General features: G+C 41.7%; 2 protein-coding genes across 2 annotated transcripts; both read right to left on the bottom strand.

Moving 5' to 3' along the window:
* Positions 1–426: 426 nt before the first annotated feature.
* LOC307269154 (serrate RNA effector molecule homolog) lies at positions 427–27,733 on the bottom strand. The gene is made up of 7 exons (XM_080052000.1): positions 27,637–27,733; positions 26,838–26,950; positions 26,002–26,082; positions 25,430–25,577; positions 24,508–24,606; positions 1,493–1,607; positions 427–1,065 (listed from the first exon to the last, which is right to left on the bottom strand). The coding sequence occupies exons 1-7, from the start codon at positions 27,704–27,706 to the stop codon at positions 990–992; spliced, it is 702 nt and encodes a 233-aa protein (XP_079908126.1). The 5' UTR covers positions 27,707–27,733; the 3' UTR covers positions 427–989.
* On the bottom strand, positions 1,737–18,770 carry LOC307269420 (serrate RNA effector molecule homolog; the record flags this gene model as incomplete). The annotated part of the gene is made up of 7 exons (XM_080052388.1): positions 1,737–1,871; positions 2,367–2,447; positions 3,357–3,469; positions 5,062–5,215; positions 6,176–6,286; positions 6,729–6,788; positions 18,687–18,770. The coding sequence occupies 7 exons, from the start codon at positions 18,768–18,770 to the stop codon at positions 1,737–1,739; spliced, it is 738 nt and encodes a 245-aa protein (XP_079908514.1).
* Positions 27,734–27,822: the final 89 nt, after the last annotated feature.

The following is a 27,822-nucleotide window of genomic DNA, read 5'->3' as shown; positions in this document are numbered from 1 at the left end:
CAGTGGCGAAGTGGGTAGGGTGGTCAACCGATAGATTGCATGCCGGGTAGGAGGTTCGATCCCCCATCTGTCTGTGTCTGTGTGTGTGTGTGTGTGTGTGTGTGTGTGTGTGTGTTCAGAGAGCACCTTGCATGAAAGCTACTGCCATCGGTGTGTGAAAGTGGTAAGAAAGTATGAAGCGATATGGGCCTGAGACAATCGGCTTAAAGGCGCTATATCATTTAAGTCCATTTAACATTCCTGCATACAACTTGATTGCCGTCTGTGGGGGAGGGAGCCTGTGTGTGTGTGTGTGTGTGTGTGTGTGTGTGTGTGTTGCGGCATGTGGGTCAGTTCTAATCAGTCAGATATCTAGAATTGTAAATCTCCATAAACAAACACAAACAACTTTGAAAATGTAGGATCAAAAAACACACACGAGTCGTCTGTCTTCCTGTGTCTTTATTGGAAAAAGTTTAAATCAGATTATTTTCACCTGACAGCCGACAATTAGGTTGGTCCTGACACACACACAGTCTCTCCCACTCACACACACACACACACACCCACATTCTCTCTCACACAGTCTCTCTCACTCACACACACACACACACACACACAGTCTCTCACACACACACAGTCTCTCACACACACACACACACACACAGTCTCTCTCACTCTCACACACACACACACACACAGTCTCTCTCACACACACACACACACACACACACACACACACACACACACACACACACACACACACACACACACACACAGTCTCTCTCACACACACACACACACACACACACACACACACACACACACACACACACACACACACACACACACACACACACACACAGTCTCTCACTCACACACACGCCTAACACAAGTGAGGGGGAGGGAAAAAAGACAACAATAAATGGTGGGAAGATGAAAAAAAAAAGTTAAAATAAAATTGTTTAAAAATAAACACTGAACAACGGTGTGGTTTCTCTCCGTCCAGATTAAAAGAAGTCGAGATCATCTGGAGCGTCGAGGTCTCTGTACTCAATAATGGAGCGGGGGTCTCCTCTCTGCCCCCTAGACAGACAGACAGACAGACACACAAAGACAGAGAGAGAGAAACACACACAAAGTTACATATAAAGATTTACTTTATGGGCATTTTTTGCAACCCGGGCTGGATTCTAACCCGGGTCTGCTGTGAAGAGGACTGAGACTATGCGGGGGGGGGGGGTTTAACCACTACACCACGAGCGCCCCTCGTTGGATGATTACATTATTTTACTTTGCACACAGAAACAACATTATTTCACAAAAACTACCAAACTGACTAGCCCCCCTGATGCTAGTAGTCAGTTGTGTTTATATACCTGTTATGACCAGTGTGTATATACATATATGTATAAATATTAGTGTGTGTGTGTGTGTGTGTGTGTGTGTGTGTGTGTGTGTGTGTGTGTGTGTGTGTGTGTGTGTGTGTGTGTGTGTGTGTGTGTGTGTTTACCTGTTGTTGTTCCGCGGTTTGGGGGGGAAATTTCCTCCTCCTCCTAAATGACCTCTAAAGTTGTCATAGTTACCACGACCCGCCCCAAACTGGTTAGGGAAGGGAGGTCCTCCGCCTGTAACGCGCACACACACACGCACACGCACACATACACACACACACACACACACACATTAATACAACACTTTGAAGACAGTTGTTTTATTATGAACAAAGATTTTTACATGGCATCTGGTGTTGTGTGTTACAATGTGTGTGCGTGCACCGCCGGTCTCTTTGCGTCCGACAGGAAGTTGTTGAAGAAAACCACTTCCTGTCTGACGGCGGACACTTTGTCTCTGTGTTTGTTCAGGATGTGTTTACGCACAAACTCTGGGGCCTAGACCACCACCACCACAACAACAACAACAACAACAACAACAACAACAGCTGTTAACATAGTACAAGGGTCTAAGGGCAGGGGGTGTCATACTGTATGGAATGTAAAGCCCACTGAGGCAGATGTCTATTTGTGATATTGGGCTATACAAATAAAACTGATCTGATTTGATTTGATTTGATATACACACACACACACACACACACACACACACACACAGAAAAAAGTTTTTAAAAAATGTGGATGTCGGAAGATTTAGATAAGTTGGAAAACATAGTATAAAAAAAAATTATTAAAAAAAATCTCAAAAGTAAAAATTGTAGAGGAAAAACAACGAAAAAAAAAAGTCTAAAAAGACTAAGCTCAATATGGTGGACGGGCACACACAGATACACACACACAGAGACACACACACACACACACACACACACAGACACACACACACAGACACAGACACAGACACAGACACAGACACACAGACACAGGTTTACTCACCTTGAACTTTTTCCCGCTCAAAGGACAAAGCCACTTGTCTTTACTGAGTTCCTGAGCGTTGGCAGCCAGGAACTTCTCCACCTGAGAGAGACAGAGAGTTAAAATAATATAATTATTATTTTTGGCTTTTTCCTTTTACTCCCTTTACTACAATACATTCAACTTATACTCTATGGAGAGGGGGGGGGGGGCGCTAACCACTATAATACATTCAACTTATACTCTATGGAGAGGGGGGGGGGGGCGCTAACCACTATAATACATTCAATTTATACTCTATGGAGAGGGGGGGGGGGTTTAACCACTATAATACATTCTCTATATAGCGCTTTTCTAAAACTCTGTCCAAAGCAAAAAGAAAAACGAAAAACAGACAATTATGCACAAATTGATGGGGACAGGGGGCTTAGAGTCTGGAGCTACCCGCTCTGACACAGACAGACAGACAGACAGACAGACAGACAGACAGACAGACAGGTCTGAATGGCTGTGGGGGTTGGTAGGGTGTGAGGAGGACAGTGAGATGGGGGGGGGGGATATATTTATGGCACAACACCTCAAACAAACACAAGAGTTGCAGCAAGGTGACAGAATTCAGCCCAGACAGACAGACAGTCAGACAGACAGGGAAACAGACACACATACAGACAGACAGACAGGTAAACATACACACAGACAGACAGACAGACAGGTAAACATACAGACAGACAGACAGGTAAACACACAGACAGACAGACAGACAGGTGAACAGACAGACAGATATACAGAGAGACAGAAACACATACAGACAGGTAAACAGACACACACACAGACAGGTAAACAGACACACAGACAGACAGGTTAACATACACACAGACAGACAGACACACAGAGAAACACAAAGACAGACAGACAGACACACAGGGAAAGACAAAGACAGACAGACAGACACACACACAGGGAAAGACAGACAGGTAAACAGACAGACGCACAGACAGACAGACGTCTCACCTCTTGCTCCGGGTCTTTCTTGCCCAGTCTCACTGCGTCTTCTTCACTCAGAGTTTCTGACACGGAGAGAAGAGGAGCCAGACGCTCCTCACACATACGCTGGTGTTCACTCACTGGAACGCACACACACACACACACACACACACACACACACACACACACACACACACACACACACACACACACACAGAGACACACACACACACACAGAGAGAGACACACACACACACACAGACACACACACACAACCACAAACACAAACACAGATACAACCACAAAACAGACACACACACACAGTAAAAAAAATATTATTCACTCACTGTCCAATAACAGCACAGCAACGTATTACATCACCACTTTTAAAAACTAGTGACAAACGGAGGGACTAGTTCCCCCAACGTTTAACGTCTAGGAGCAAGACATCACTGAGATAAACAAAGAACAGTTTTAGCCTAAACCAGTGGTTCTCAACCCCGGGGGGGGGGCGCGGACACTCTATCGGGGGGGGCGCGAGGGGGATGAAAAAAAAAATAAAAAAAAATAATCTTTTTTTTTTTTTTTTTTTTTTGTAATTTCAATTTTTTTCCTGATATGTAGCCTAGTTCAGAGATGATATGTATTTTTTTTCTTTCTCAACTTTTTTTGATAGGTAGTTGCCAAGTTCATCACACAAACACTCCAATCCACTGATATGAGATCAGTTTGCAATTTTCAAGTACTGAATTTATGTAGGACTGTGGCCACTAGAACTGGTCTCTGGTCAGCAAAGGTCTTGAAAACAGCATAAGTGTGCTTGTGACATGCGTGCCACCCATGCATGTGTATGGGCACGTGTCCCAGCAGATTTTTGAAATCTGAATAAAAAAATGTAAGTTTGTAGTTAGCAAGTGTAACATGTTCTTAGGGCAGAATTTCATAAATAAAGGTTTATTTTTTTAGCAAGATATTTGGTCAAAACCTAGTTTTCATCCGTCCCTCTGTCCAGTTGTTAGGCATCTGGCTGCTAGCAAGTTATGTTGTCTTGCTAATTTTACTATTCATCTGAACTGAAATAAATATTGACTTTTTCCTTTATTATCTTCGCCAGAATGCACCAGAATGCTTAGATTACATGTTAAAAACACTAAAAAATCTTCTGGGGGGGATGCCCCCAGACCCCCCTTCAGGGGTTTAGTTTTCTGACAAACATTACAATGGATACTAACATGATTTGGGCATTTGGGATTATAAATCATCTTTGAATTGGTTGTACAGCATATCACATGCTATTCATTCAGGGGTGCGATGGCCACCCCACTCTAGCTCTGTGGCCTCAACTATACAGCTAATGTTTGTATCATTGAAAGCACAATGCATTCATATATTGCACCTATCTGCTGGACTACTAAGGTTCAAACATCTTAGAAGACCTTCCTTAGCCTTAACTTTGTAAGACAATTTCTAACTTGTTTATGTAAATGACCTTCTAACCCCTTCATGGGGTGTTTGGATGGCCTCGACTAGAGGAAAGGTGGCCGACCAATAATCATGAGGTCTCTGGTTTGATCCCCGGCACCTGACAGGTGGGTGTTAGTTGTAAAACTAGTGGTTGCTGCTATTACACGTGTGTGTGTGTGTGTGTGTGTGTGTGTGTGTGTGTGTGTGTGTGTGTGTGTGTGTGTGTGTGTGTGTGTGTGTGTGTCTGTCTGTCTGTCTGTCTGTGTACCTTCAGTAGCAGTGATCTTAGCGGTGGGTATTGGTCCCCTCACGTGGATCAGTCCACAGCGATGCGGCATCTCGTCTTCAGACGGATATTCACAGAAGTTATAATAATCTACAGAGTGAACCAGACGCAGGTACAGCAGCAGCCTGTCCAGAACCTAGAGAGAGAGGGAGAGAGAGAGAGAGAGAGAGAGACAGACAGACAGACAGACAGACAGACAGACAGACAGACAGACAGACAGACAGACAGAGACACACAGAGAGAGAGAGAGAGAGAGAGAGACACACACACACAATGTAGCAAACACACACACACAGACACACAGTAACAGAGATTAAACCGATGGAGTCAAGCTTTATCAAACAGCGAGACATTAAAGGGACACTGTGTAATGTGACATCATCAAGAAAGTTCTAGAATGCAACGCTCACTGGGTAACCCCACCCCTTTTGAATAATAACAGAAGCTACAGTGGCCTTCAAGGACAAGAACAATTCTAAAAAATGCACCTGATGACATTCCAAAAATATGGATTCCTCCATAAGACTTACCCTCTCAACGTACAAAATGTGATATTAAACCTGCAGTGTAGAATTTTGGGTTTTATTTCCTAGCAGATTTTGTAGAAAGTAATTATAATATCCATAAGTAAATTTAATTTAGTGCATAATAGCTGAAAAAAATGTTTTGAATTATTATTTTTTTCCTTAGAGAGGGTCTCATATATGTCCATATTTCTGCATATCTTGGACCAAGGCCTAGTGCCGCCATCTTGAAAGTGTCATAGTTGGAATGTCATCAGGTGCATTGTTTAAAATTTAGAATTGTTCTTGTCCTTGAAGGCCACTGTAGCTTCTGTTATTATTCGAAAGGGGTGTGGTTACCCTTGGAGCGTTGCATTCTAGAACTTTGAAGAACTTTCTTGATGATGTCATATTACACACTGCACCTTTAATATTTGTAATTCTCCGCTCAGGAGGATAATTCAGATTATTGGCAGAGGTGATTTTACACCAATGAGGACATATTTATGAATGAGGATATTGATTTTAGCTAATGAATTACTTAAAATGTTACACAGTGTCCCGTTAACATAATCATTCTTAGCTCCTCCCACCTTCAGCAGCGTGTCATCGGTCTCCACGGCGACGTCAGAGGAGGCGGAGTCTTTGGCGTCGCCGTCGCCATGCTCACCGTTGCCCCCGGAGACGCCCGTCAGCTCCTCCTCCTCGGCACATTAGGGGCGGCAGTGGCGAAGTGGGTTGGGAGGTCGCCTCTGGTGTGCAGGGTCGGAGGTTCGATCCCCCGTCTCCCCGCCACATGTCGAAGTGTCCCTGGGCAAGACACTTAACCCCGAATTGCTCCCGATAGTTAGCTTAGCACCCTAGTGCTAAGCCTACCCTGCGTGGTAGCTGCTGCTATCGGTGTATGAATGTGTGTGTGACTGGGTGAATGTGTACAAAAACAATGTAAAGCGCTTTGAGTCTGTGATAAACGGAGATATAGCGCTATACAAGTCCATTTACCATTACCACTAACCTCCTCGATGAGGTAATCAGTTATGTTCTTCAGGACGGGGTTGGTCTCCATCTGACACACACACACACACACTGCTAATTACCAATACAGACGGTGGCTCTAACAGTTGAGAGACAAGCGTCTGTTGTGACCATCTCCCGGCGGAATGGAATGGCGCCCATGGGCACGCCGCCGACAGATATGCCTTCTGTCTACATGGAGACAGAGAAGGGGAGACACTGCCGAGGTACTCTGAGCCTCCTTTGCCTGTGTCTCTGTAATGGTGACAGGGCTGCTGACACACACCACTTAATATAAAAGCTACAAACTGATGAAAATATATTTTTTCTTCAATTATTAAATAAGATAGGCTACTAATAAATTCAGTATAGCCCTTGCTCAAGAAGCAACAAGTTCTGAGTGATACTGTGTGCTGTTTGAAATATAATGGACAGGAAACAAACACCAGCAGAGGCAGCTTACAGTATTCCTGTCTATGTGTACATTACACTGGAGATCATGTAATAGGCCTACTGCTGCTTGTACCACACCTGCTTATAACTACACACTGTCCGCAGACTTATTGCGGTGTGTACTTGAGCTATACAATCAGACATCTAGCAGGTAGCAGGATGAAGCTATTGAAAAAAATACTCTCCAGTTTCCAACACACCATACAGTTTCACCGTCTGTTTTTCACTCAGGGGCTGTCACGGCAGGTCTAACGTGAGCTCACAAAAGAGCCAAATAACAGTCACTGCGAAAGACTCACAGCTCTAACCGTTAGCATAAAGCTAACGGTAAAGCTAGCGGACGCGAATGCTAATGACTAAACCCCACTGCATTCTCTCATTTCAGTCGGTGCTGGTTATTATAGGAGGGATACAATAAAGCACATTACAGACATTGAACTAACAAATGGCCAGAATTATTTTTATTTTAAAATAGGACTACTTACATTTCGAACGGATGGTGTCTCAGGGGCACTTTACACGGTGAAAACGTGACAGTTTTCCCGTTTTTGGTTGAAAACACATGTTTTCAGAGGAAACGGGACGAAATCGCTGTAGTAAGCATGCCAGGCCAGCAGTTGGCGGTACAAGGTAGTAGTAGATAGCTTTTCTGGTACAATTTGATGCATAAAACCTTACTGTAACCGAAAATTAATGCCACTAACGTTCATAAAGCAGTTGGTGTAAGCTTGGGGTTACAAGTGTTGTAAATGACAAGCTTTCTGTCCTCTTATTTCACCGCATTGAACTCGTGAAAACAGAAGACATGCTGGTAGTGAAGGGGCTTTGTGAGCGGCTACTTTCCTGTTAGGCGTACTTCAAAATAAAAGTCAACTCACGTTTGTCCAGTGAAATGCTATTAATGTTTAGCCAGTGAAATGCTTTTACTGTGAAGCCGTAGCCTTAATGCTCCTTTTGTTGAACAGTAACTTAACCGCTGCGCGCTGAACTATGGATAGGCGTTTTTTAATGTAGAGAGAGCCGTGTCCCTGGCATATAGAAGCTACACACGTTTATTTTGCTAGAAAAACCGGCAGCGCACAAATCTTTCCCCAGACAAAGTGGCGGGTGCATGGTATCAATAACTTACTAATAGACTATAGACTAAATTGGCGAGTGTTATAGGCCTATTTAAGCCCTGCATGACACTCTCCGCTGATCACAGTGATGGTGCCGCGGAGACACCGTGCATGTTATGTTGTCTTCTAACTTTATAACTCGCGTGTGGGTATTTTGACAGGAAATGTTATAGACTAGGGGAGAACGGGGTAAGTAGGCACACTTTTTACTCTAGTGAGAATTGCTTATCACCTAAACATCTTTCAATAGTCATTCCTATATTAAATTGAAGCTTAAGGTGTTGGCTTGAAATGTGTACCCCTCACTTTTTCTATCGTATTGTAATAAAGAAGAAATTAATCATCAAAGACACCCTTACACATTGTGACAACCAACCCCATCAAGGGGTCGGTTGTCAAACACTATGGGGTTGTTTGTCACAATGTAATCTTAATGGGAATAATCTTAAAAAGAAGGCAAGAAAGTAGAACTAAATTTGAAAGTTTAATTGCATGGTCAAGTTGACAAATAGGCCTACATAACGTTCTGTAGCCTTGGCAGCTGGTCTAGTTTGGGATGCACTGGGTTGTTTTGATTTTGTTGCCCTTTTTTCTTTTGCTTGCTAGCTGCCTTTTCCTGCTCTATTCTTTCCTTCTCTGGGGTGTCAGTGAGGATACAGCTTGACAATTTATTTCGTTATTGGGTTCCTTTTCTGGCTGCAGCCTTGAGATAACATGTGACAACCAACCCCCCAAAAAATTTGACGACCAACCCCAACTTGAATTTCTTGCTCGCATCAAGGCCAACAACCATCTGACAACTAATTAGCTTGCTAACCACAATCTAAACTATAGTTTACCCTTCACACTTTGTATGGGTAACAAGTGTTTTGTTATAAACCCATTGTGTAAAAGCCTAGAAGAAAAATACTGAGGAGCTAAATATTTTCAATTTGACATGAAAAACACAAACAGTCATCTCACCTCAAATTCAGCAGTCAAACTCCAAGGAAGACTATGTAGGTGACCTCTGATCCCAATTCTGGATATTTACATATCAAAATTTCACAGACAGCGCCTTCTGGTTCCGAGATATAACGATTGTGACAACCAACCCGTGTGACAAATTACCCCGTTCTCCCCTATGCATACGTGAAGTGGAGCCGTGACGTCAGCGTTACAAGGGAAAATGCTTTTGGTGTTTACAAGAAACCAAAACCGTTGTGTTTTTTCCAAAAAATCCTCCCTGGGAGGTGATCTCAAAAACCTGCGGTTTCATGCCTGCGTTTGCTGTTTTCATGTACATGATATAGTGCAACCGCGGGAATATTTCCGCGTTTGCACCGTTTCGTATTGTCGTGTAAAGTGCCCCTCAGTCTTTCTGGCACAGTCTCCTCCACCGTCCAGTAAAAAGGCTTTGATCACACTAACAGATTGCAAACCTTTGCTGGACATAGCCTAACAAAAAATGAAGTAAATCCATTCAGCCCTAGTGTGCTTTGAGGCTGGGGTGTGTGATGGTAGCTTGAGGTTGAGCTCACACTGCAGCCTGCTTCTACTCTGTTGTTGCATGAGCGAGTGGAGGCTCAGCCAGGTGTGTGTGGTTACCAACGGGGGCGTCTTGATTTGCCAATCAACTGCCGAGTTTCTGGTGAGCTTTCCGTGGGAGTATAATATAATATGATAATGAAAACCGACCAATTTCGTCATCAGTCGGTGTATTTTGGAACAGACCATCAAATCCCCCCTTTTTCTAAATAAGTATCCCAGAAGAAACTGACATATTTGTCTTTTTGTAGCTTGTGTGTGCTGGTAGGGACCCCAATAACCTAAAAAGTGTGCCCAAACACCGTAAATGTTTGGTTTTTCATAATATGTCCCCTTTAACATAAACGCTGATCAACATGGAAAACAAACACACACACACACACACACACACACACACACACACACACACACACACACACAACACAGTAATGTTAAAAATGCCACAACATGACAATAGTTACACATGAACAACAGTACAATACGTAGACTACTCAAGTTACCAAAATGTAAACACTGTTTCTCCTAGGATTGAGACATTGCCCTGGGGGGTTTGTTGTTGTTTGTCTAAGTTACATTATCTCCTCATCAATTTAGGTATAGCCTTGCTTCCAATCAATTCGGACCGCATGTCCCGTACCATTCACATGAAAAGCGGCGAAGTTTCCCTTTAATGGTTGTAATGATGAAATCTTCCCAGATTACAGATGGAAAAAGACACATTTGTTTCCAAATAAAATAGTGCTGGATCCATTGTATGGGAGTGGTGAAGGATGTGGAAGAATGAAGTGTGTTTTATCTGTTCTACAGAAACAAGATGAAATTTGTTTTAATTATTCAGTCCAATCTTTAATAAAAAGGCAAAAACAGCTCAACACTTTAAGCAGTATAATAATCTGGAAATAACATGGTATAATGCTAAATTCAAACATTCAAAAATACTTCAAGATGAAAACAAAGAGACAGTATTCATAAACAAGTTGCTAAAAGTGAATATGGTTAAGGATTGGTGACTCATTCTGCCCATTAAAGGATTATTCCACACTTGAAAATGTCATGTCATTCTTTAAATATTTCTACTAGAAAAAACATTAGAATTTCTAAATATTCAACATCATTCTTACATTATGACAGTTTAACTATTCACTCCCTTTTATACTCCTTCAGCTGATTCATATCAATCCAAGCTAGCAATTTAGTTTAGCTCCAAGTCAATTAAAAGGACTTTTTCAGTTTTTCAGAATGTTCATACACATTCAGCTATCCAGTTTACAGTCAGCTTTTCAGCATCCAGCATTCACACGCATTTTCAAAAGGAAATTCATTCAAATTCATTTTCTAAATAAAACAAACTAAAACAGTTCATTAGAATAAACATATGCATGATTGAAAACAACAATACAACTTAACTTTGATTCAAAATAACAAAGAAAATAAATGGTTTCAAACAATAAAAAGACAACTGCATGCAGAGCGATTAAAACATTTAAAAAACAACATAACTATTTTAACATTTGACAAGCCAGACCTTAATAAAATGTAAAATAATTATTCTGAAGGGATCAGATAGACTCTTGGAAATTAGTTTACTCAGATGAAGGAGGGTCTGCAACAGAATCTTTTAAGACTCATTGATAGGTGGAATTTCACATGAAAACAGGGCTCTGCATTTATTACATGATATACATATGCTGAGATAAAAAAAAATCCTCATATATTGCAGAGTGAAATACAGATGTGTGTCTGTGTGTTTTATCTGTTCTAAAGAAACAAAGCTGAAATTAATTGTATTTATTCAGTCCAATCTTTAATAATATGCCAAAACAGATCAACACCTTCAGCAGTGAGAGGATATGGAAATTACATAAAATGTTGAATTCAAAAATTTTTAAAAAATATTTTTTTGGGACTAGACTATATTTTGAATTTGAATAGATAGAAGTAATGTTTTACAATGGTCACAAATTTGTTATGGACACAATGGAAATGGCTTTGTCACATATTGTACTTGTACTGCTGTCACTGTTAAAACAATTATCAAAAACATATCTCACTGAAGTATTTATATCATCTTTAATATTTTACTATATGGACCGGTCTGGTAGCAATGTTTATTGTTGTTTATTGTGTTGTTTGTACATTTGCCTTAAAAAAATAAAAATTTAATAAACAGAGCTTTAAAAAAAAAAAATCACTTCAAGCTTAAATCAAAGGAACAATGTGTAACCTGTTTATTAACAAGTGACTATAGTAAATGGACTGCACTTGTACATCTCTCTTTTTTTACATAGTTTCGCCAAATAGAATCATTTAAAAAAAACTAATAAGTAATTAAATGAGTTTGACATTAAAAGGGGATAACTGCAAAGACTAGCCTATTGTAAGATTTCCAAGACGAATGTCAAAACACATGAATAAAATATAAAAAGATGATGATTAAATGCAACAAAATGAAACAAATAAACACAATAAAAGTTGGTTATCCTGGGGTGCTCGTGGTACAGTGGTAAGAGGGGTCTGGAGAGTCGATTTCACATCTTAGTCTTTTACTATCGCTTCTAACTGTGTAACAGTGTGAACACATTCAGCAGTGTGCTCAGATGCTCAAAGTCAGATCATGATGTGTAAACCCCTCTATGCATTTAATTTACAAACTCACTAAAGGAACACAGGGGTCAAGATTTAAACACACTTGTGCTTCTTCAGGTGGGCTTTTTGGGTGAAGCTTTTCATACATTTGACACAACAGAACGGTTTGTGTCCTGTGTGGATTCGCTCATGCACTGAGAGGTTAGACGATGAGTAGAACCGTTTGTCACAGTGTTGACATAGGTGCTGTTTGACTCCAGTGTGGATACGCCCATGATACCTCAGTCTGGAGGAGGAACTGAAGACGTTCCCACAATACTGACATGCGTAGATTTTTTCCTTTGTGTGGATGTTTCTGTGATCATTGTAAGACTGTAGCCGGGTGAATCTCTGGCCACATTCCTCACAGCTGTACGGCTTCACTCCAGTGTGAATACGTTGGTGGAGTTTGAGGCTTCCTGATCCCGTGAAGGTTTTCCCACATTGGTCACAGCTGTACGGCTTCTCTCTGGTGTGAATACGTTGGTGGAGTTTGAGGGCTTTTGATCGAGTGAAGGTTTTCCCACATTGGTCACAGCTGTACGGCTTCTCTCCGGTGTGAATACTTTGGTGGAATTTAAGGTTTCCTGATCGAGTGAAGGTTTTCCCACATTGGTCACAGCTGTACGGCTTCTCTCCGGTGTGAATACGTTGGTGGACATTGAGGGCTCCTGCTTGAGTGAATGTTTCACCACACTGGTCACAGCTGTATGGCTTCTCTCCAGTGTGAATACTTTGGTGGTTTTTGAGGCTTCCTGCTTGCGAAAAGGTTTTCCCACATTGGTTACAGCTGTACGGCTTCTCTCCAGTGTGAATACGTTGGTGGCTTTTGAGTTGTCCTTTTTGAGTAAATGTTTTGCCACATTGGTCACAGCTGTACGGCTTCTCTCCAGTGTGAATACGTTGGTGGTATTTGAGGGCTCCTGATTGAGTGAAGGTTTCACCACACAGGTCACAGCTGTACGGCTTCTCCCCAGTGTGAATACGTTGGTGGACATTGAGGTGTCCTGATAGAGTGAATGTTTTGCCACATTGGTCACAGCTGAACGGCTTCTCTCCGGTGTGGAATCTCTGATGAATCATTAAGGCCGACCTCCATGTGAACTCTTTCTTACACTGTTGACAGCGGTGAGGTTTAGGTTTCTTTGTTCCTTTTTGTTTCTGTAGTGACAGACAGACAGACAGAAATACAAAGACAGAGTATGAGTGAGACAGATTATGAGTGAGGCAGAGATGTGCAGTCAGGGTCAGCAGTAGGGACGGAAATCGTTAGGATTTTACAACAAAGGAAAAGAAGACAAGGACTCCTCAAAGACATTGGAGACACACGTCACACACATTAGGATGGGGCCATGTTTACCAAACAGAAGGGACACTTGACAGGAAGACACAATATTTACCAAAATAAAACAATATTTATTATTTTAGGCTGTATTTGGCTGCTCCACCTTAAATCAAAGTCAGGATAGTTTAGTTTAGAGTTTAAAGAAAGTATTCTCCATTTGAGAGCGGCACTGGACAAGATGACGATCAGTCTCCCCCCCCTCACATGAAAGCATGGAAAAACGCTACGTGGACACAGGCACTATCTATCTATCTATCTATCTATCTATCTATCTATCTATCTATCTATCTATCTATCTATCTATCTATCTATCTATCTATCTATCTATCTATCTATCTATCTATCTATCTATACTCAGAGAGGCTGTTGGAGTTCTTATATTACCCAAGGGGAAAAACACAAAGACACAGACAGACACACACACAAAATTTGTTCTCAAAACATTGTTGTGAATAAAGCCGGTGAGTGCTGTAAAAGGTTGTTCACCAGAAATGAATTCTAGGACCTTCAAGGATCACAAGATAGATAGCAATGAAAGGTTGAACTCAGATTTAAACATTAGGCCTACACCATTTAGCCTAATTGATAATCCTACACTTAAGAATGTGATTCAAGTCTGACACTGTCCCCTAATGAATAGCCTATATGTGGAAAATCACTTTAGTTTTGGGCCACATCAAAATTAATAGGCTACAATTTTGAGTTTGATTTAGGCTAATAGCCCTTTATCTGCATCTTACAAATACCAATAAAATAAATAGCCTAGATACAAAACCTGTATTCTGTATTTTCCGGACATGTACGAATCTACTGTGAGAAGCTTAACTTGCGAGTCTGCAGCGATGTCCGAACTGTGACAGCTGTCAGCTGTCACGTCCCAACTGTAATCACTACTGAAAGAAAGAAGCTACAGTGAAATAATGTTGCAACCTGTGATTGTATAGAACGCTTCATTAAGAGCCAGTGTGTGTAGATCGCCAGGTAAAATCATTTGAGGTGAAAGCATCTAGTGGCGCTGCGTACAGGCTATTTTACATGTTCTGCATCAATAACTATGCATGTGGCAAAAAGCCGCAGCGCGATGTTACAGTTCACTCTGCTGTAAGCCTTTTGTCACGGCTTCGTTTTGTTCATTAACTTACTGATCAATAATTCTACTTATTTAACGAGTTTCCTCAGTGAGAATGTAGGCCTATCGCTCAGACAATATAGTCAGGTCCGCGGGATTTCAAAATGTGTAGTTTTCAGGGGTGTAAAGTAGCGAATTACATTTACTCGCGTTCCTGTAATTGAGTAGTTTTTTCGTGTACTTGTAATTTTTCTATGTGATTTTTAAAACCTATACTTTTACTTTGAGTCTAATTTAGCTTTCAGCTTAACAGTGCAGAGTAGGATGGAGACGGTGCGTGTTGCCAGGAGCTTTGAAAAACTTCCAGAAGACGGCAGAAATTCAGCCTTTGCTCGAGAAGAAAGGTAAAAGTAATAGACTAAAACAATGTGCAAGATATGTTATGCTTAGTCAGATGACATGCGCGACCGTGAGAGAGAGAGAAAAAAAATCATATGCGACCCAGCCGCACCTCAAAACATCACGACCAATTAGTTTACTCACTTTAAGTCGAATCCAAGTGGTCTATGAGCAAGCAATAAAGGAATAAAAAACACAGGAAGCTCCTTGACTCTTGCCACCACAACAGTCATCAATTAAGAACACTGTAGCCTACAATGCAACTTGCTTATCCAGCCAGCTCCATGAGATATACAGTCCCCTCCATAAGTATCGGAACAGTGAGGCCAATTCCTTTATTTTTGATGTAGACTGGAAACATTTGGGTTTGACACCAAAAGATGAATATGAGACGATAGCTCAACATTTCAGCTTTCATTTCCAGGTATTCACATCTGGATCTGATACACAACTGAGAAGATATCATTATTTGTAAAGGAACACCACATTTTTAGGTGAGCAAAAGTATTGGAACAGATAGACTTTAAATAAATTAAAGTGAATAAAACGTAATATTTTGTCGCAAATCCTTCACTTGCAATAACTGCATCAAGCCTGTGATCCATTGACATCACCAAACTTTTGCATTATTCTTTTGTGATGCTTTTCCAGGCTTTCACCGCAGCCTCTTTCAGTTGCTGTTTGTGTTAGGGGGTTACTCTCTTAAGTCTCCTCTTTAGCAGGTAAAATGCATGCTCTATAGCGTTTAAATCTGGAGATTGACTTAGCCAGTCTAAAACCTTTCACTTCTTGCCCCTGATGAACTCCTTTGTTGTGTTTTGGGTCATTATCTTGCTGCATGATGGAGGATCTTCCAATCAGTTTGGTTGCATCTTTCCTTAAATTGTCAGACAAAATGTTTCTATAAACTTCTGAGTTCATTTTGCTGCCATCATGTGTTACATCATCAATGAAGATTAATGAGCCCATCCGAGAAGATGCCATGCAAGCCCAAACCATGACATTGCCTCCACCGTGTTTCACAGATGAGCCTGTATGTTTGGGATCATGAGTAGATCCTTTCTTTCTCCAAACTTTAGCCTTTCCATCACTTTGGTAAAGGTTCATCTTGACAACAACACAGTAACACATGATGGCAACAGCAAAATGAACTTAGAAGTCTACAGAAACATTCGGTCTGCCAATTTAAAGAAAGATGCAACCAAACTGATTGGAAGATGCTCCATCATGCAGCAAGATAATGATCCAAAAAAACTGCAAAAACAACAAAGGAGTTCATCAGGGGCAAGAAATGGAAGGTTTTAGACTGGACAAGTCAATCTCCAGACTTAAACCCTTTAGAGCATGCATTTTACCTGCTAAAGAGGAGACCGAAGGGAGTAACCCCCCAAAACAAACAGCAACTGAATGAGGCTGCGGTGAAAGCCTGGAAAAGCATCACAAAAGAAGAATGCAAACGCTTTGTGATGTCAATGGGTCACAGGCTTGATGCGGTTATTGCAAGTAAAGTATTTGCAACAAAATATTACGGTTTATTTACTTGAATTTATTTAAAGTCTATCTGTTCCAATACTTTTGCTTGCCTAAAAATGTGGTGTTCCTTTACAAATAATGATATCTTCTCAGTTGTGTATCAGATCCAGATGTGAATACCTGGAAATGAAAGCTGAAATGTTGAGCTTTTGTCTCATATTCATCTTTTGGTGTCAAACCCAAATGTTTCCAGTCTACAGCAAAAATAAAGGAATTGGCCTCACTGTTCCGATACTTATGGAGGGGACTGTACATTAAAATATGCCCTCACATTCCTGCTAGCAAAAGATGTGCCCTATCGACAACATTTGCAACGGTTTATTTTGATTTTGACACTTATTCTATTTAATTATAAAAAATATGTTTTACTTAGGCTATTTGCATTTTCCTTGTTTTCAGTTCAATTATATATATGTATATATGTTTAAAGTCAAAAGTCATGGTTTCAAATGTTAAATAAGTGCATGTTGCAGTTCTTAAATCAAAATAATCATGATTATGATTTTTGTCAAAATCGAGCAGCCTAACCTTGCAATGTCCATGGTTTAGATCAATTATACACAATTACATTATTAGAACTGCAGCTGCAGTCTGTTTAGGTCTGTAGACCGGTTACATTCCCATTCCCCCATTAACAGACAATTTGCTCCATATTTGCTTATCTAAAGTATAATGACACAGTATACATCCATACATGTGTGGTGACATGATTTGTTTAATTTGTGCAATTCAATTTGTAAGTGTTGTATTAATCAAACAACTAGTTTGAGATGTATATCCCCTTGTCTATATATATATAATGCCCTACACTGAAGAGACCCCTGCCCCCTCCCGCTGTTAAAAAGTAACTAGTAACTTGTACTTTAATTACATTTTAAATCAGCTACTTTTACACTTTTACTTCAGTAGATTTTTAGACCAGTACTTTTACTTAAGTAAAATTCCATCCAAGTAATCATACTTTTACTTGAGTAGAATATGTTTGTACTCTTTCCACCTCTGGTAGTTTCCTTAAAGCTCCCATATTATGCAAAATGCACTTTTTCGATGTTTTTGAACATAAACATGGGTCCACGGTGTGCGTACAGACTGCCAAATTATCAAAAATAAGAACTCTCTCCTTTTCTCACTCTAACCCTTTCTGAAAACCCTCCTTTTTTAAAAAAAAAACGTACTTTGTAAATATTACTTTTTAACCCTATATTTCTCTTTCTGTGATGTCACAAGAAAGAGAAATATAGAGTTAAAAAAACACTCTTTCTGCCTTTTCTCAGGCTAGGATGAACCGATTTCAATTTTTTTCGCACATTTATACTACATAGGATCTCAGAATTCAATACACCTTCATATTCAAACCGGTGAAGTAGGCCTTTAAGGAACCTTTCAGAAATCATTAAATCCCTCCAAAACGCCATCAAATGATTGTCTGTGATTTACTCTTAGTGACTTAGGACTCTAAGCTTTCCATTTAGCGCTAAAATGCTGTGAATAACACTATCGCCGATCACATGAAGACACAGCCGTTTTTTTTTTTTGTTTTTTTTTTTTGCATTTCACTCAATCCATGATTCACGTGCGTGCCTACACTTGAGGGTTGGTCCGTACAGACCACGGAACAACCGTGATCTGTTGCACCACTAAGGACGTGTGACCTGTCGTTGGATTTGTTGAATCCCCCGTGTTCCAGGATCTCCGACATTAGCCTACACATTGAGCGCAACGCGATAAATAGAGAATTAAGTTATCCATCCAGACACAGTAGCCTATATATTACTCCTCCCATTGACCGCTGATATTACACAAATAACCATATGAGAGAGAGAGAGAGAGAGAGAGAGAGAGAGAGAGAGAGAGAGAGAGAGGAGAGAGAGAGAGACAGAGAGAGAGACAAAAGAGAGAGAGAGAGAGCAAGCCAGTAAACTGTAGGCTATACAGTAAAATTGTAACAGTAGCATCATGTTTCCGTTTTGTCTATATACATATATATCCTTCTTTTGATCCCTGACGTCATGAGCACTGACCTGAGCGCCGCGTGAGCCCGCTGTCTGTCTGGTGGGGACTTGGTTGCTCCGGTGCTCCGGGTCCTGGTTGTCCACCTCCTCCATTGCTGCTCTCGGATCCAGACCAGACTAGCAGCTTTCCTCTGGAGCTAGTGACACACGTTCACGCTGAGCTGCGAGATCTCCAACAAGTCTCGCGGTCACTTCGCTAAACCCCGCCCTCCTTAGTTACTGTTGCTCAGACTAGCAGCTTTCCTCTGGAGCTAGTGACACACGTTCCTAACCCCGACGCCTTCCTGTAGATCTGAGCTGCTTTCCTATCTGTGAGCCATGAACGCTGGGGTGGAGAATTTGGGGAGAAAATGGCAGTTGGGATAGAGATTTGAATTCAAATACCTCAACCGCTCCACTTGTTCTCTTTGGTCCCTCCCTGACACGCTCTAGTCTACACCAACAACGTCGGTGCCAAAGTGAATGGACAGTCCCAACAGCCAATAAGAACAGATAATAGTTTTTTTTTTAGAATCTGAGCCTCGCTCTGATTGGTCAAAGTGTACCGCAACACACTAACTATGCAGAAGGTGTGTGTGTGTGTGTGTGTGTGTGTGTGTGTGTGTGTGTGTGTGTGTGTGTGTGTGTGTGTGTGTGTGTGTGTGTGTGTGTGTGTGTGTGTGTGTGTCCATAAGGCAACACACTAACTATGCAGGAATATGTGGGTGTGTATGTGTGTACATAAGGTAACACACTCACTATGCAGAAATACTGTTTGTGTGTGTGTGTGTGTGTGTGTCCATAAGGTAAGCTTTATAGAGCGCCCTTCACAGACCAGGGTCACAAGGCGCTTCCAAAGCACTTTACATATCTTAACACATTGTATACACACACTCAAACACCGATGGTAGTAGCTGCCATGCAAGGCGCTTTCTCACACTAACTATGCAGAAGGACTGTGTGTGTGTGTGTGTGTCTCTCTCGCTCTTCATAAGGTAACACACTAACTATGCAGGAGGACTGTGTGTGTGTGTGTCTCTCTCTCTCTCTTCATAGGGTATCACACTAACTATGCAGGAGGACTGTGTGTGTGTGTGTGTGTGTGTGTGTGTGTGTGTGTGTGTCTCTCTCTCTCTTCATAGGGTATCACACTAACTATGCAGAAGGACTGTGTGTGTGTGTGTCTCCATAAAGTAACACACTAACTATGCAGGAGGACTGTGTGTGTGTGTCTGTCTCTCTCTCTTCATAGGGTATCACACTAACTATGCAGAAGGACTGAATACCAACAGACTTCATGAATACTGAACTATCTCTTTGATGAGCTGGTAGACTAGACGTTATCACAGACCCCGGTGTATTGTGAAATGCAGGATCCTCCTCTGAGTGGCACTTCACACGTTCACACCCTGTTGTTAACACCCTGAGTGTTACCACAACATGAATCGGTCCCTGCGTTCCGAATCGCATACTTTCTACTATATAGTTTGGTAGAAAAAAGATTTACGATGTCCTGATTCTTGTGGCCAGATTTAGGATGGTTAGAAGTACCCGGATGTCCTACTTCATCCGGCCAAGATTGTTAGTGTTGAAAAGTGCATCCTATTTGGGCGATTCTGACCCACAATCCGGTGCGCACGTGAAGTGACGTCACATCGACGAAGCCTCCATATGAAAACAAACAGGGATGCGCTGGATATAAAAGCAAGAGGCAAGATCAAGGCGCAGTTTTGATGAAATAAGAGTAAAAGTATGTCCCATTAGTATGCCTACTGCATCCTAACTAGATTATTTTTGTCGTCGGATGTAGTATGTAGAATAGAAAAAAGAAAGAGTATGCGAGTTTGCTCTGCCTCTGAGCAACAGACAGAAAGGCATTTAGTTAGTAATTTAAACCCAAATCAATGGATAAATCTGGGTATTTTCACATGTGGGGATGACATAAAATTCAATAATTTCGCAAGTCAAGTTTTGCCTTACGGGAGTGGCGAAGTGGGTAGGGTGGTCAACCGATAGATTGCATGCCGGGTAGGAGGTTCAGAGAGCACCTTGCGTGTGTGTGTGTGTGTGTGTGTGTGTTGCGGCATGTGGGTCAGTTCTAATCAGTCAGATATCTAGGATTGTAAATCTCCATAAACAAACACAAACAACTTTGAAAATGGAGGATCAAAAAACACACACGAGTCATCTGTCTTCCTGTGTCTTTATTGGAAAAAGTTTAAATCAGATTATTTTCACCAGACAGCCGACAATTAGGTTGGTCCTGACACACACACACACACATTCTCTCTCACTCACACACACACACACACACCGTCTCTCACACACACACACACACACACACACACACACACACAGTCTCTCACACACTCACACACACACACACACACACACACACACACACACACACACACACACACACACAGTCTCTCACTCACACACACGCCTAACACAAGTGAGGGGGAGGGAAAAAAGACAACAATAAATGGTGGGAAGATGAAAAAAAAAAGTTAAAATAAAATTGTTTAAAAATAAACACTGAACAACGGTGTGGTTTCTCTCCGTCCAGATTAAAAGAAGTCGAGATCATCTGGAGCGTCGAGGTCTCTGTACTCAATAATGGAGCGGGGGTCTCCTCTCTGCCCCCTAGACAGACAGACAGACAGACAGACAGACAGACAGACAGACAGACAGACAGACAGACAGACAGACAGACAGACAGACAGAGAGAGACACACAAAGTTAAATATAAAGTAGTGCTGTCAAACGCTTAAAATAATTAAGCGTGATTAATCACATAGTTATTTCATAGTTATCTCGCGATTAATTGCACATTTTTTAATCTATTCGAAATGTTCCTTGATTTCTTTTTGCCCCATTACTTTTTCTCATTTTAATGCTCTTATGACACACATTCTCTACACCCCTGTAATTCAGTGTATCTTAAAAAAAATATATATACAGTCATATGAAAAAGTTTGGGAACCCCTCTCAGCCGGCATTATAATTGACTCTGCTTTCACAAAAAAAATATAAAAGTGGTATGTCTTTAATTTACCAGGAACAGTTAAGTACTGGGATGTTTTCCAAACAAAGATTTTTTGAAAAGCAGTATTTGGTTGTATGAAATAAAATAAAATGTGAAAAACTGGCTGTGCAAAAATATGGGTACACTTGTGGTTTTGTTGATTGTAATGCCTGTAACAGCATGTAAAACTGATGACTTTAAACACAAAGTTGGTTGGATTATGTTGTTAAGCCTTGAACCTCATATAATTGTCTGTTTAATCATGAGAAAATGTATTTTAGGTGCCTAAATGCAAGTTGCACTTCTCTTTGACTCTCTGCTGAAGTGAGACAGAATGGGATCATCAAAACAGCTCCCAAAAGATCTGAAAAACAAAGATTGTTCATTGTCATGGTTTAGGGGAAGGCTACAAGAAGCTTTCCCAAAGGTTTCAATTGTCAATTTCGACTGTAAGGAACGTTGTCAGGAAATGGAAGGACACAGGCATAGTGGCAGTTAAACCCAGGCATGGCAGACCAAGAAAAAAACAGGAGCGGCATATGCGGCGGATTGTGAGAATGGTTGCACACAACCCACAGATCACCTCCAAAGGCCTGCAAGAACATCTGGCTGCAGATGGTGCATCTGTACATCGTTCAACAATTCAGCGCAATTTGCACCAAAACATCTGCTTTTTATAAAGACCAAATAACTTAATTTTTGTCTCATCAGTCCAAAGCATTTTCTTCCAATATGAAGCTGGCTTGTCTAAATGAGCTTTTGCATACTCCATGCAACTGTATCTGTGGCGTGGGCGCAGAAAAGGCTTCCTTCTCATCACCCGGCCATACAGATGTTTTGGTGCAAATTGCACTGAATTGTAGAACCATGTACAGATACACAATCTGCAGCCAGATGTTCTTGCAGGTCTTTGGAGGTGATCTTTGGGTTGTGTGCAACCATTCTCACAATCCGCCGCATATGCCGCTCTTGTACTTTTCTTGGTCTGCTAGACCTGGGTTTAACTGCAACTGTGCCTGTGTCCTTCCATTCCCTGACAACGTTCCTTACAGTAGAAATTGACAATTGAAACCTTTGGGAAAGCTTCTTGTAGCCTTCCCCTAAACCATGACAATGAATAGTCTTTGTTTTTAAGATCTTTTGGGAGCTGTTTTGATGATCCCATTCTGTCTCACTTCAGCAGAGAGTCAAAGAGAAGTGCAACTTGCATTTAGGCACCTAAAATACATTTTCTCATGATTAAACAGACAATTCTATGAGGTTCAAGGCTTAACAACATAATCCAACCAACTTTGTGTTTAAAATCATCAGTTTTACATGCTGTTACAGGCATTAAAATCAACAAAACCACAAGGGTACCCATATTTTTGCACAGCCAGTTTTTCACATTTTATTTTATTTCATACAACCAAATACTGCTTTTCAAAAAAATCTTTGTTTGGAAAACATCCCAGTACTTAGCTGTTCCTGGTAAATTAAAGACATACCACTTTTATATTTTTTTTGTGAAAGCAGAGTCAATTATAATGCCGGCTGAGAGGGGTTCCCAAACTTTTTCATATTGTTGTAACCTTTATTTAACCTCGAAAGATCAATTGAGGGGTGACCCTCTTTTACAATGACGTCGAGTACAGATACACAATATACAATGAGAATACATAACAAGTTTACACACACACACACACACACACACACACACACACAGACAACAACAATTTAAAACATTCAGATCAATTGAATGAAATAAATAATAGCCTAATTAAAACAGTTACAAGTGTGGAGGGGTTGATTCAAAATAATACTTTTAAATTGGTTAACAGATATGAGTGTATTTATTTTAATTGTATGTTGTAGGCTGTTCCAGGAGTCAGGGGCACTATAGCTAAAAGCGGTTTTACCATGATCATGATATGATTGTATATATCATAATTTTCCAATTCAGTGTAAATAGCCCACAATGTAGATGCAGAGAACGACCCGGGCTGGATTCTAACCCGGGTCTGCTGTGAAGAGGACTGAGACTCTATGGTGGGGGGAGGGGTGTCTAACCACTACACCACAAGCGCCCCTCCCCATATACAGAATTATGAAAATTAAATTTCTTAAAAAGACCATCTATGGTTTGCACACAGAAACAAAATTATTTCACAAAAACCAAAAACTACCAGGGTCAAACTGGCCCCCCTGATGCTAGTAGTCAGTTGTGTTTCCTTTTTATATACCTGTTGTGGCCAGTGAATGTATATACTGTATATATATACTGTATATATATATCTGTGTGTGTGTGTGTGAGTGTGTGTGTGTGTGTGTGTGTGTGTGTGCTGGTGTGTGTGTGTGTGTGCTAGTGTGTATTTTACCTGTTGTTGTTCCGCGGTTTGGGGGGGAAATTTCCTCCTCCTCCTAAATGACCTCTGAAGTTGTCATAGTTACCACGACCCGCCCCAAACTGGTTAGGGAAAGGAGGTCCTCCGCCTGTAACACACACACACACACACACACACACACACACACACACACACACACACACACACACACACACACACACACACACACACACACACACACATTAATACAACACTTTGAAGACAGTTGTTTTATTATGAACAAAGATTTTTACATGGCATCTGGTGTTGTGTGTTACAATGTGTGTGCGTGCGTATGTGAGTGAGTGAGTGAGTGAGTGAGTGAGTGAGTGAGTGAGTGAGTGAGTGAGTGAGTGAGTGAGTGAGTGAGTGAGTGAGTGAGTGAGTGAGTGAGTGAGTGAGTGAGTGAGTGAGTGAGTGAGTGAGTGAGTGAGTGAGTGAGTGAGTGAGTGAGTGTTACCAGGGAAGCCGGGCATGGGCGGTCTGACTCCAGGCGGATATCCCAGAAGACTCGGCTGCTGCTGCGACTGACCAGGAAAACCTTGAAGACCGGGAGGAGCTGAGAGAGAGAGAGTTAGTGTGTGTGCGTGTTGCTCTAACTGTCTGTCTGTCTGTCTGTCTGTCTGTCTGTCTGTCTGTCTGTCTGTCTGTCTGTCTGTCTGTCTGTCTGTCCGTCTGTAGTGTATATATACAGTCATGGACAAAAGTGTTGGCACCTCTGGAATTCTGTCAGATAATTCACTGCTTCTCCCAATAAATGTTTGCAGGTACAAATGTTTTGGCATTAATATTTTGATGTTATTCGTTTGCAATGAAAAAACAAAAACAAAAGTGAATCGACAAAAAGCCAAATCGGATATAATTTATTTGGTAAAAGACGTCAATGTGAGTCCATGACTGTATATAGTATAGTAAGCTGGTGCAGGGAGCCTGTCTGTCTGTCTGTCTGCCTGCCTGCCTGTCTGTCTGTCTGTCTGTCTGCCTGTCTGTCTGTCTGCCTGTCTGTCTGTCTGTCTGCCTGTCTGTCTGTCTGCCTGTCTGTCTGTCTGCCTGCCTGCCTGTCTGTCTGCCTGTCTGTCTGTCTGTCTGTCTGTCTGTCTGTCTGTCTGTCTGTCTGTCTGTCTGTCTGCCTGCCTGCCTGCCTGCCTGTCTGTCTGTCTGTCTGTCTGTCTGTCTGTCTGTCTGTCTGTCTGCCTGCCTGCCTGTCTGTCTGTCTGTCTGTCTGTCTGTCTGTCTGCCTGCCTGCCTGCCTGCCTGTCTGTCTGTCTGTCTGTCTGTCTGCCTGCCTGCCTGCCTGCCTGCCTGCCTGTCTGTCTGTCTGTCTGTCTGTCTGCCTGTCTGTCTGTCTGTCAGCATAGCATAGCATATTAAAGTATATTTACCTGGTGGAGGGGGGAGGGGTTTGTTCTCCGGCACCGCTGGTCTCTTTGCGTCCGACAGGAAGTTGTTGAAGAAAACCACTTCCTGTCTGACGGCGGACACTTTGTCTCCGTGTTTGTTCAGGATGTGTTTACGCACAAACTCTGGGGCCTAGACCACAACAACAACAACAACAACAACAACAACAACAACAGCTGTTAACATAGTACTAAGGGTCTAAGGGCAGGGTATCATACTGTATGGAATGTAAAGCCCACTGAGGCAGATGTCTATTTGTGATATTGGGCTATACACATAAAACTGATTTGATTTGATTTAATATACACACACACACACACACACACACACACACACACACACACACACACACACACACACACAGAAAGAAGTTTTTCAAAAATGTAGATGTCGGAAGATTTAGATAAGTTGGAAAACGTAGTATAAAAGAAAATGATAAAAAAAAGTAAAAATTGTAGAGGAAAAAAAACGCAAAAACAAAGTCTAAACAGACTAAGATCAATATGGTGGCAGCCCACGCACGTGCACACACAGACACACACACAGGTTTACACACCTTGAACTTTTTCCCGCTCAAAGGACAAAGCCACTTGTCTTTACTGAGTTCCTGAGCGTTGGCAGCCAGGAACTTCTCCACCTGAGAGAGACAGAGAGTTAAAATAATATAATTATTATTTTTGGCTTTTTCCTTTTACTTCCGTTACTACAATACATTCAACTTTTACTCTATGGAGAGGGGGGGGGGGGGCGCTAACCACTATAATACATTCACTATATAGCGCTTTTCTAAAACTCTGTCCAAAGCAACAAAAAAGAGAAGAAAAACGAAAAACAGACAATTATGCACAAATTGATGGGGACGGGGGGCTTAGAGTCTGGAGCTACCCGCTCTGACACAGACAGACAGACAGACAGACAGGTCTGAATGGCTGTGGGGGTTGGTAGGGTGTGAGGAGGACAGTGAGTTGGGGGGGGGGGGTATATTTATGGCACAACACCTCAAACAAACACAAGAGTTGCAGCAAGGTGACAGAATTCAGCCCAGACAGACAGACAGTCAGACAGACAGACAGACAGACAGACAGACAGACAGACAGGTGAACAGACAGACAGATATACAGAGAGACAGACAGACAGGTAAACATACAGACAGACAGACAGACAGGTAAACACACAGACAGACAGACAGGTGAACAGACAGACAGATATACAGAGAGACAGAAACACATACAGACAGGTAAACAGACACACACACAGACAGGTAAACAGACAGACAGACAGGTTAACATACACACAGACAGACAAACACACAGAGAAACACAAAGACAGACAGACAGACACACACACACACAGGGAAAGACAGACAGGTAAACAGACAGACAGACGTCTCACCTCTTGCTCCGGGTCTTTCTTGCCCAGTCTCACTGCGTCTTCTTCACTCAGAGTTTCTGACACGGAGAGAAGAGGAGCCAGACGCTCCTCACACATACGCTGGTGTTCACTCACTGGAACACACACACACACACACACACACACAGAGACACACACACACAACCACAAACACATGCACACAGAGACACACACACACAACCACACACACACACACACACACACACACACACACACACAGACACAGACACAGTAAAAAAAATATTATTCACTCACTGTCCAATAACAGCACAGCAACGTATTACATCACCACTTTTAAAAACTAGGGACAAACAGAGGGACTCGTTCCCCCAACGTTTAACGTCTAGGAGCAAGAAATCACTGAGATAAACCAAGAACAGTTTTAGCCTAAACTATACAGCTAATGTTTGTATCATTGAAAGCACAATGCATTCATATATCGCACCTATCTGCTGGACTACTAAGGTTCAAACATCTTAGAAGACCTTCCTTAGCCTTAACTTTGTAAGACAATTTCCAACTTGTTTATGTAAATGACCTTCTAACCCCTTCATGGGGTGTTAGGATGGCCTCGACTAGAGGAAAGGTGGCCGACCAATAATCATGAGGTCTCTGGTTTGATCCCCGGCACCTGACAGGAGGGTGTTAGTTGTAAGACTAGAGGTTGCTGCTATTTTGTGTGTGTGTGTGTGTGTGTGTGTGTGTGTGTGTGTGTGTGTGTGTGTGTGTGTGTGTGTGTGTGTGTGTGTGTGTGTGTGTGTGTGTGTGTCTGTGTGTGTACCTTCAGTAGCAGTGATCTTAGCGGTGGGTATTGGTCCCCTCATGTGGATCAGTCCACAGCGATGCGGCATCTCGTCTTCAGACGGATATTCACAGAAGTTATAATAATCTACAGAGTGAACCAGACGCAGGTACAGCAGCAGCGTGTCCAGAACCTACACAGAGAGAGAGAGAGAGAGAGAGAGAG

This window comes from Ammodytes marinus (assembly GCF_949987685.1).
Source record: "Ammodytes marinus genome assembly, chromosome: 23".
Taxonomy (NCBI): domain Eukaryota; kingdom Metazoa; phylum Chordata; class Actinopteri; order Uranoscopiformes; family Ammodytidae; genus Ammodytes; species Ammodytes marinus.
Note: the sequence above shows the minus strand (reverse complement) of the source record. Positions and strands in the feature narration are given on the sequence as shown.

What these genes read in the sequence shown, in the direction of transcription:
- LOC307269154 (XM_080052000.1), bottom strand. Translation starts at nt 27,706, where the DNA reads ATGCCGCATCGCTGTGGACTGATCCACATGAGGGGACCAATACCCACC. An exon ending in TGAGCGGGAAAAAGTTCAAG is followed by an intron (nt 25,578 to 26,001) that starts GTGTGTAAACCT and finishes GTTGTGGTCTAG; the next exon opens with GCCCCAGAGTTTGTGCGTAA. An exon ending in GCCCATGCCCGGCTTCCCTG is followed by an intron (nt 1,608 to 24,507) that starts GTAACACTCACT and finishes TGCGCGTTACAG; the next exon opens with GCGGAGGACCTCCCTTCCCT.